The sequence below is a fragment of the Amborella trichopoda genome, chromosome 12 (assembly GCF_054954075.1).
Source record: "Amborella trichopoda isolate Santa Cruz 75 chromosome 12, AtrichopodaSantaCruz75HAP2 v2.0, whole genome shotgun sequence".
Lineage (NCBI taxonomy): Eukaryota > Viridiplantae > Streptophyta > Magnoliopsida > Amborellales > Amborellaceae > Amborella > Amborella trichopoda.
Genome location: NC_142347.1, coordinates 31,550,109 through 31,561,196, shown reverse-complemented (window position 1 = coordinate 31,561,196; position 11,088 = coordinate 31,550,109). Strand labels below are relative to the sequence as shown.

The window sequence follows — 11,088 nt, the reverse complement described above, 5'->3', positions numbered from 1 at the left end:
CTAATTCTTTCACTTTGACTTGGTTATATTATATCGTCATCAATATTTTCCATATGTTCTTCATCAACATTTTGATCATTTTCATGATTATTTTCATTAGGCACGCTACTTAATTCACTTTTACAAATGAGATTTAATAAAAACTCAGCATCTCTAGATTCTATTACTTTGTTAGAATTTAGATCAAAAAATCTATATGATTTACTATTTTGTGAATATCGCACAAAAAAGCATTTAGTGGTTCTAGGACCTAATTTATTTCTTTTATGATCTGGAAGACAGTCTCATACTTTAAGAAAATTTAAAGAAAATATTCTATCAAACCAAAGCCCATATCATTCTTTTTATATGGAATTCTACTGAAAATAAAACATGCAGACAATAAAGCTTCACCCCATAAATTCATTTAATAAATATTCTCCACCCTTATCATTTCTTATAAATTTAATTTTTCTTGCTAAGTTGATTTTCAAGTTCCACTTTGCAAACGTTAAAATTTTCAAAAGCATCATCTTTATGTCTAAGAAAATAAATATAAGCATATCTCGAAAAATCGTCAATAAAGGTAATGAAATATCTTTTACCACCTCTAGTTAGAATATTATTTAAATCACATACATCACTACGTAGAAGTCCTAGTAATTTACTGTTTCTTTCAATTGAAGGAAAATATTTTCTAGTTATTTTAGCTTGTACACATATTTTATATTTTCCTTTAGTTATCATGACAATTAAAAATCAAATCTTAATTTAACTAAATATTTAATAGAAGCATAATTAACATGTCCTGATCTACCATGCCACACATTACAAGAAGTCACAATATAAGTAAAAGGCTTATTTATTTCACTAACTAGATACTTAATTATCTCATTAACTAGATCAAACTTGAACATCCCATCACAAGAGTATCCCTTGCTAACAAATATATCGTTTTTGGTCAAAATAAGTTTGTCAGACCGAATAACCATTCTAAAGCCCTTCTTGTTAAAAATACATCCAGAGACAATGTTTCTTCTCATATCCGGTATGTAAAACACATTTTCCAAGGTAAAAACCTTGCTCCAACTAAACTTTAGTTCTAGTATGCCAATTCCAAGAATTTTTGCTATGACATGGGTTCAAAGTTGAATCGAATGACCATCACCCATTGAATTAAAAGTATTAAACATGTTTCGTTTGTCAGATACATGAATGGTAGCGCTGGTATCGATCCACCATCCATTTTATGTATCGATCATGTTTATTTACCTATCCATTGCTACAAAATGTTCATCAGTGGTCAAGTTCACTTGGTCTCTAGGCCTTTTGAGCCATTTCCGAGTGTCGGCATCCTCTTGAATAGTGGCAGGTTTTTCGATATACATAGCAAGAGGGTTTCTTTTTATTTTTGTTGGCATTAACCTTTTGATCCTTATAATTTTATTATGGACCTGAGGAAAGAAATGCTTCTTGTTATATAGAGCATTTGATTTTTGCTCAACAGGGTTTGCATTAGTATGGAAATTCATAGTTTCATCTTTCATTTCCCTAAGTCTATTCTCTTCTTCAATTCGTAGAGATCTTTGAAGTTGAACCAAATCAATGTCCTCTTTTTTACATTTCATTTTGTTTTGTGCTATCTCCAAGATGAGGGTAGTTTATGAATTATGGAGCCTATTAGAAAAAATTCATCCAAGGAAATTCCACAATCTTTAAGTTTTATTCGCTTCTTCAATTTGTAGAGATCTTTGAAGTTGAACCAAATCAATGTCCACTTTTTTATGTTTCATTTTTTTTGTTTTTGTACTCTCTCCTAGATGGGAGTAGTTTATGAATTATAAAGCCTATTAGAAAAAATTCATCTAAGGAAATTCCACAATATTTAAGTTCATTAACTGTAAGCTGCAACTCATATATGTAAGAAAGAATTGACTTGTTTTCAATGAATTTAAAGTCCACAAAATTAGCAATGAGAATTTTTTTGTTACCAGAGTCTTCCATGAGGTATTTGGTTTCAAGTAGTTTCCATGGCTCTCTGGTCGTGCTAATGGATGCATACACATCATAGATTAGGTCCGTCAAGGTATTGAGGATGTGACATTTGCAAATGTAGTCATCCACCATCCATCTTTTGTATGATTGAGTTTGCTCATTGGTGGAGTCATTCGATGGTGGCGGCGGTGTAGGCATAGACTCAGTGACTATGTAAGCCACCTTGAGTGCAGTAAGCAAGAAGATGAGCTTCTGTTGCTACCTCTTGAAATTCAGGCCATTGAAGCGCTCCAATCTTGTAAAATCGTGGTTCATGACTTTCAAGGAAGTCATAGCAATCTCCTTTATTTTATCCATAAATATCATCTTGAATTATTGGAAATTGGTGGGTGAAATCAAGGTAGAAGATAATACGATTCTGAAAGATTAGAAGCTCGAACTCTTCGTGTTTCCAGGCATGCAGGAAAGCTATATCAAGACGATATTGCCCCCCTTTGATATTCTTTTTTATGTGCATAAGAAGGGCAATTCATCCTCAGGATTTAGGAAACTAGAGAACTTCTTTGATGTTCTTAAGCTTTATGCACCCGAGCATAAAACCCACACACTAGATACCAGAGTCTTGATAGTTTACATAGAGAAAGAGACAAAATCGAGTACAGAGCGAAGTTAGCCCACTGGTTTTTCTCCCTGGAATTGCAAAGAAAGGTGTAATGTTTAGAGGCTCAAAAATGTATTCTAAGTATATAACTCGTATGGGTAGGAGGGCCCTTTTTATAAAGAGTCAAGAGGCTGCCCATTTAGTGTAGTGGTTACATGCAACACCAACAGCTACAAGTTATTTGCACTTGCTTATTTAGTATAGTGGTGATTACATGCACCACCAACGGTTACAAGTTACATGCACCACCAATAGCAACAAGTTACATGTACTGGCTATTGTTACTAGCCTCTATCTCACATCAACGGTTAGATGACCATTGGATGCCCCAAAGGCATCAAAGGCTAGATGACCGTCGGTTATCCCACACGAGTTGGGCTCACTAAAAGGGATCGATCCTCAAGCCCGACTCGTACACATTCGAGGGGCACCTTTCACGCGTGGGAAGTAAAAGTGTACCGTCAAGTACCCACGTCCTTGCACACGCATGTGCGCATTACACGTTTCGCATGCATTATCTCTCTTACCTTTGTACTAATAGTATAATGCATGAGAATGAGTGCTCTTAAATATAGCTCAATAAACTCTCTCCTCTTCAATGTGGGACTCAAACCCATAACTTTCACTCTCTATAAAAACAACTTAGGAAAAACCCACAAAACCATATTCTTGTTTTGAAATAAACAAATATTTTTCAAACAAAAAATTCCAATATTGCTTCAATTGTTTAGGGCTTCAGCCTTACACAAACACATGTTGTTTGTATAAGGTTGCAACCTTGAACAATTAAAGTAAGGCACACCTCTCAAATTTATTATAAGATGTAATTTTGGTGTGAAAAATTCTTAGGATGGACTAGGAGTCTATATTCATTTATAATTAAAAAAAATTTAAAACTCTACAAAATAGTTCAAATCAAGTGGATCTATAAACACATAAAGATCTTGAAAATATATAGTCTAGATAATATGATACAAGATGCACTATTTTCTAGACGAGAACTTCTTTTTCATATTCATACATCTCGATATGGAGATGATTAATCAGAGGATTTTTCAATATCAAAATAGTCTATTTAGATAGATGTTTGAGGTACAGTTTAATTCTACATTTTAAAGTTGCAAACGAGGCATCTTTTCCTAGGCCATTTAATTTTGCAACAGTTTTGGCTACTGATTTAAAAACCATCGGGTAGGCATAAAATTGCCCGGTTTGATTTAGAAATGTGTGACTCCATTTCGTTTCTACGTATATATAGGTGAACAACCGAGTCTAGAAGGGAACCGGTGGTTTTGCACAATACACCAACAACTCTATAGCAAAACGGGATTTAGACCGCCACTTCATTGATCCAGACCAGGTTTTTTCATGTTCACTATTTTTCATATAATTTTTTACCGGTTCACTATTTTATGTACACATCAAAATGATGATCCAAACTGCTTATTCATCGATCTGGACCGATTTATAGAAGAGCTAGTTCATATGGCCTATCCGTTTTTTGACCGACTAGTTTTGACCGTATTTTCTCGGTTAAAATCCTAACGTTGGTGCATATTTTCCGGTTTGGACGATATTTTTCTCTGTTAAACTCCTAAGGATGCTGCTTGTCACACTCACTTATTCGATGGGATGGACGTGGCATTTGATCATTGGGTGCTCCTACCAAAGGGACAGCCTGGAACAAAAGCACATGCCCCAGTCGAAGCATCTCGACCGTGCATCCAGCTCAATTGGGCCTTCGAAGTATTGTACAAATTTTTAACTATCGAACGCTTTGGGATAAACCTAACACACGTGCCTAATCGTAGCCGTCTATTTAAATAAACAAGCGACGCCCAAAACATGGACGCTTTCGGCTCCGGTAGAACCGAAGGTATGTACAGCAAAGCCGAAGCAGAAAAGTGCGGAAACCATTTCTTTCAAAACTAAAGAAATTTGACATTCGCTCAGTTTCTCTCTCTATAAAACCAGGATTTATCTCTCATTTTTTTCTCTCCTTTTTGCCCTCTTTCCTTCCCAATTACTCTCGTTCTCCTTTCTGTTTCTCTCTCTAGGCTTTCTTCTGTTTCTCTCTCTAGGCTTTCCACTGTTTCTCTTTCTATCCGTGTTACTTTCTCTCCCCTTCTCTCTGTTTCTCTCTCGCTCTATTTGTCTCTTTTGTTGTTTCTTTTTTATCCATAAATGACCTACTTTCCATTGAAAACAGACCCTTTTCTCACAATAAAAAATGATGTTTTTCTTTCAAGCTAAGTATTTGCAGAGAAAAATGGCGGAGTAAGCTTGAAACGGCCGGATTAATTGAGCATTTCTCTCCTTTTCTCTTTTTTTGATCGAAGATGCTTTGTAGAGGTAGGGCAACTACAAAACGGAAGGCTGGTGCTGCTCCTGTTTACCTCAACGTCTACGACCTGACACCGATCAATGGCTATGCTTACTGGTTAGGTCTTGGAATCTATCACTCTGGAGTTCAAGGTGAACTGATTTTTCTTTTCAGATCTATGATTTTAAGGCGTTGATTCCCTAATTTTCTGGTTCTTCACCACACAATTCAGACTATTGAAAACCCTAATTTTTCTAATATATGAACTTATTTCAGCATATTGTTGAATTTCATTTATAATTTATGCTTATTTTTCAGGGGTTGAAACTGGAAGCTTTCATGGAATTATGTAGAAGGAGAATTCTCGTGTTGTTGTAGAGAAATCTATGTATTTTCTAAAGAAATAAACTGGAATAATTTTAGGGTTTTGTGAGAATTTGTTCACTGGTTTAGGCTTAACGAATTAAAAATACTACAGAAAACCCTAGGTGTGAAACTGGACTGCCTTTTTTTTCTCTTCAACATTTATGACGAAAATACACCCAGGCGGCGCTGTACCATAGTCGCAGCATGGAAACCTTATTTGAGGGAGTAGCTGAGTTTCCCAGGAAAGTTTTTGATGTTTTTGCCATTATTTATTTGCGGCGAATGGCCAAAAGGCCCTTTTGTGTGTGAGATTATTGGAATACCCAGATATTAATCATATGACCATTTTGTCCCTTCCAACGACCAGTCTTTACTTCTAATTCTGGTTCTATAGGGAAGGGAAAATGTTGGTTTGCTGGGGTCGTTCATTGAAGGGTGACGTGGTGATGTTCATCTCATGTGAAATAGAGGGTCCTTTTCATCATTGAATTTTTTTTTATTCGGAAGGGAAAGAGAGGTGCATTTTTGAGGGAGAAAGTGCATCTTGGAGATGCCACACAAATAATTTTTCAGGAAGCTTAATTTTGTTTCCTTTTAGGTAAGAAGTAATGAAATATTTAATAGGGTTGAGAAATTGGTCAGGTCGGGTATGGGTCCAGGTATAACATTCTTGTTGGGTAGGGGGTGATGGGTCTTGATCAAGGTCTACCTAACCTGACCCAACCTGGTATGTATTAGTATAAATACATATTGATAATATTAAGTATGGAAGATGCTAGGGTGCGGCCACTAGCTCATAGGAAAAATGAGCTTAACGGTTCAGATTGAATGTGTTCCGATCTGACGATCATAGATGTCTGGTAGTATTTGAATTTTAAGTTTTTTTTCTATAAATCCAAATCACTTGAAATTTGGAATGTGTATACATTAAAAATAGGTGAATCTTCAAAAAATATCAAAAAAATATTTTACATGAAATAACTTGACCAAAATACTCCCAAAAAGTTTTGGAGGTATTTTGATCAATATTTTTTCCCGAATTATTATTTGCCTAAAATTTCAAGTGATTTAGATTACTAGAAAAAAATTAAAATTCAAACACTACCGGACATCTGTGATCATCAGATCGGCCCAGATTTAATCTAGGCCGTTGGACTCATTTTTTCCTGTGAGCTAGTTGGCTCACCCAAGCTTTTCCTATCAAGTATATAATTTAGATATGTATTATATTCTTTTACATTTTTTTATTTATAGCCCTGACGGACCTTTGTCTTGACCTGGTGTGTTAGATCTAGAACCGGTTTAGATATGGTGCAATTGACTTGGACCCAACCCAGGTTCAGCTCCTTGTCCAACTTACACCTAGTCCTGCTGGATCTTGGTCCAACTTACACCTTGTCCTGTTGGGTCCTGGTCGGGTCAGCCCGGTGCCAAGCCCACTCATTCGTACCCCTAAAGTTTAGTTAAAAACCCAAACTGGTGGTCCATATTTGTTTACTTGGTTGGAATGGAAAAAACAATTGGCTACAAGATGAACTCTTACTTTTTGTTATTTTTATTTGCATATGATTATTCTTGGGCGATGAAATTTTGGTCCTGAGATGAAGAAACTCGAGCTTTACAAAGAGTCAATAATGTTTGACACCTATAGGAGTGGGAAATGTTGATCCGAAATTTGCCTTTTAGGGCGTCTTTGATAAGTTGGAGTTTCTGGAAGTGGGAGTTAAAGGTCCCACTTCCATTTTTGATATTATTGTGTGGAAGCTGTAAAGTGGAAAGGCGGGCTTCCAAGCAGCTTTTTTTTAGTGATAATATGGGTTCAGTTTTGGAACCATTAAAAATGATGGAAGAATAGTCTTCCATAATTGATGGGAGAGTCCCATCCACTCCCAAAAACTCCATGCCTTAAACACGCCCTTAGATAGATACTATACATTAATGAATAGGAGGATGAGTGAGATTTTAGGTCACATTAATACTTTTGTAAGGAGATTTCAACTGGAATGATCAAGTAGAAGAACCTGAGTTTCTAAAGTGTCAAATTTGTCATCTTTGTGCCACATGCACCAAAAGCATGAGCATATGTGTCCATACTCCATAAAGACACATAAACCGTTATTTCTACTTATTGAACCATGGAAAAGTATACAATGAGACCATTTACCTTTATTATAAGGAGGTGGCCACAATTAATCTTTGACCATTGGATGTAAAATTGGGTAGTTGCATTTATTCCATTGACCAAGCTCAAAGTTTAAAAGAAATTTTCTCGAAGTTTACGATACATCAAGTTATCAAATTTCACATCAGAATGTTATAAGTAATTGTGACCTCTTTGTACCACAGTGATTTCATTGTATACAATTCCTTTAAACATTGTGAATAGGTCCAAGAAAGATTTGTTTGACAATAATTTGTAGCTACCATCAAGGATTGGATTGAATCATTAAAAGTTATGTCTAGTAGGAAGAACTTCATGGCAAATTGTAAGGTAAAATTAGCAGTTTTTGGAATATGCTGGATAGTCAATAATCCCAAAAACATGGGCACGAGGACCTCACACTTGGTCTTGGTTGTCTGCCGCTTGGTTTTGAGATAGCGAGATGCTTCTCCCAATTTGAGATGATCATGAAATGGCGACTTCCAGGAAATTCAGATGGGTCTCACGCTTGGTTTTGAGATAGCGAGATGCTTCTCCCAATTTGCGATGATCATGAAATGGCGACTTCCAGGAAATTCAGATGGCCATTCTCATCATGTGTTAATCGGTACTTGGATACATAAGATTGCCAAGCTAGCTCTAGCCCTTATTGAAGATGGTGGATTTTCACTGCTCCTATACTGTGATTGGACATGACAAACACATATCTACCCACTCAAATTTTTGTCAATGTTTTGAACACCATGCCACTCAACATTAAGGTTCAATTCATCAGTGCAATTCTCGAAAAGTCATCCTTCTAGGGTGAAAGAACAGTTAATAAGAGATAAGAATGCTTCCATATTGTTCCTATAGTTGCCCTTATTTGCATTTTGTGGTTGCTATGAGATCGAGTATGAAATTTCTAGGAGTGACAAATTGGTCTGCAATTTAGATTCACAATTTCCTTCGGAAATTTGCCATTGGATAAGCATGCGATCTTTCTTACATTGCTTTCATGTTTTGATGATTTGTTACCTGTAAAGCTTTCTCACATATACCAAAATGAAAGAAATCATCCCTGAAATAAAAGTAAACCATCAAATAATACATTTAATCTTGTCAAAAAACTAACCAGACATACATTTATTGGCTCTATGCTTCGTGGATTATTCGCAGTCCATGGTGTAGAATATGCCTTTGGTGCTCATGAGCACTCCAGTACAGGGATCTTTGAGACTGAGCCAAGGAAATGCCCAGGGTTCGTGTTTCGCAAGTCCATATTGATCGGGCGATCTGGTCTGAACCCTAAAGAAGTCAGGAGCCTAATGGAGCAGCTAGCCTCTGAGTACACGGGCAACTCTTATCATCTCATCATGAAGAACTGCAACCACTTCTGCAATGATGCTTGCATCAAGCTCACTGGAAACCCAATTCCTCGATGGGTCAACCGCCTTGCCAGAATTGGTCAGTTTTGTAACTTTAGCCTTGCTATCTGTATAGCGAGTATTGGTCAGTTTGCTAACCTTGGTTTTGCTATTTCCATATCTAGAATGAGTCAATTTGCTTTGCTTGGCTCTGTTGTCTCTGTTACTTGTGATTTTCACCTGGTAAAGTGTTAAGCTTTGCCAATAGGGCTATTCCATTGTCACAAAACCCTATTAAGGAGATTGTTGGTCTATCCGAATAAAAGGTATTTTATTAGATTTAAAAGTTGGGTGGAAAGAAGGTCTTCTATTAGTTTCAGAAGTTGGGTGATATCGTTATGAGTTTCCTTCTGTAGAGGTCTACATGGATTACCTTTGCAAATATTGAGGACTTGAAATGGGCCAAAGCTCTTGATTCTTTAATATGATGGCTTTGCACCTTTGCTAATATGAATATAAATTATCAATAAAGACCAAGGCTATGATGATGATGAAGACCAAGAGATAAATTGGTTTTAATCCTGCTGCTGACCAACCCAAAGATGAATTGGCTGGTGCTCAGCACCAAAACAAGCAAGAAAATTCGTAAATTTGTGCAACATGTTAACATTGTGCCGGGTTGTGAATTTTTTGTATGTTTCAGATGTTAGCTGTGTGGAGTCAGTGTTTGTTATCGTAAAATATAATGAAAAATCCCTCGATCATTGCTGAAACATTTGAATGGTGCCAGATTGATGCAAAAGCCATTGTTTAATCTTCTTAAGTTTTGTCTTGCAGGCTTTCTCTGCAACTGTGTTCTACCTACTGGTTTGAATGTGGCAGCTGTGGCCCAAAGGACTGAATTGAGACTTTATGAAGTTGAAAGGAAGAAATTGAGAAGTGTGTCTAATCGATTTAGTGGTTCTGGATCCTCCAATGCTGGTACTTCCACAGCTACTAGTCATAGGCCAAAGCGTAAGCATTCTTCACCATTGCTTCTTACACCTCATCGAAACGGGATACTAGTTGAAGGCTGATAACTTGGTGTAAGTAATAAAGTACGTGTTTAGCCCATGTACATAGAGCTCCACATGCGGCTTCAATGGCTGCGCAATTCATGTGTGAGGAAAAAGCTCAGATGGTTAGTTTAAAAATAATTGAAATGGAAAAGGTCAGATGGTTAGTTTAAAAATAAGTGAAATGAAGGGGCTCAGATGTTTAAGTTTATTGAGTTTTATTTTACAATGTCGACTTATTATGTAAAATATTTTCAATAATAAAGTGATAAAGACGAGGCTTCAAAACTGAACGATCCATCAGTACTCGCCATTTTTTAGTGATTAATGGGTAGATTTGAAAAAGTGTGCAATCTGTATATGTGGGTACCGAGACATGTCATATTAGGAAAATTTGCAAAAAAATCCCATTACTTTTTAAAATAAACAAACAGTTCTAAGTCCCACATTTTCATTATCTTTTTATTTTCATCTACCCCCAGTTTTGACCATAGTTAGCAAATCACCGTTTATATAAAAACAGTTTTAAACGGTGACTTTTTGAAAAGGTCGGCAAAATATTGCGTAGTTTTTATAAAAATGTTTAAAACACGCTTTTTTCAGAATACAATTTAAATCAGGCCAAACCAGAGTAGTCTTTTTTACCTATAAATTTTTTTTAACGATAATTTTTTTTTTTCGGTTTTGTGTATTGTAGCTGTTGCTACTTTCATGCTTTTGAAAAAGCAATCAGCAATCAGCAATATCATAGTCACCATACCATAGTTAAATCACTGAACTGAACCTGTTAAGTCGGTGTGATGTTTAAGTATTTAATGAATAAATTTATATAGTATATTTGTCACCATATCATAGTTAAAGTATTTACTGAATAAATTTATATAGTATATTTGTCACCATATATAGTTAAAGTATTTACTGAATAAATTTAATAATATATTTGTTTTTGTTATGTAATAAGTAGGTGTGATGTTTCTTAAAATATTTAATGGGTAGAGTTTATATGATACATTTTTTTTTGTATATACTAGTTAATTATGTATTTAATATTGCTGATTGGATAAGAGTCACAAGGCAATCTAAATTAATTAACTTAATTATATTAGTCTAGTAAAGTTTTTATAGACGAATTAGTTATTGATGATTTTGACATAATTTACTTTTTAGAATTCCAAAATTTCTAAGATAATAAATTAATCCGA

At 35.5% G+C, this 11,088-nt stretch overlaps 1 protein-coding gene across 3 annotated transcripts; it reads left to right on the top strand.

Annotated features, from left to right (window-relative positions):
• Positions 1–4,897: 4,897 nt before the first annotated feature.
• LOC18436583 (PPPDE putative thiol peptidase family protein) lies at positions 4,898–10,174 on the top strand. Of its 3 annotated transcripts, none has more exons than XM_006846810.4 (3): positions 4,898–5,110; positions 8,644–8,931; positions 9,669–10,174. In XM_006846810.4, the coding sequence occupies exons 1-3, from the start codon at positions 4,975–4,977 to the stop codon at positions 9,905–9,907; spliced, it is 663 nt and encodes a 220-aa protein (XP_006846873.1). In that variant the 5' UTR covers positions 4,898–4,974; the 3' UTR covers positions 9,908–10,174. The 3 variants fall into 3 exon arrangements, with proteins under 3 accessions (XP_006846873.1, XP_088710377.1, XP_088710378.1); XM_088854251.1 differs by having other exon boundaries at positions 5,277–8,931; XM_088854252.1 differs by lacking the exon at positions 8,644–8,931.
• The last annotated feature ends 914 nt before the right edge of the window (positions 10,175–11,088 follow it).

Coding starts and splice junctions, on each gene's coding strand:
- LOC18436583 (XM_006846810.4), top strand. CDS start 4,975: ATGCTTTGTAGAGGTAGGGCAACTACAAAACGGAAGGCTGGTGCTGCT. Junction 5,111..8,643: donor CTATCACTCTGGAGTTCAAG/GTGAACTGATTT, acceptor GATTATTCGCAG/TCCATGGTGTAGAATATGCC. Junction 8,932..9,668: donor CAACCGCCTTGCCAGAATTG/GTCAGTTTTGTA, acceptor TTTGTCTTGCAG/GCTTTCTCTGCAACTGTGTT.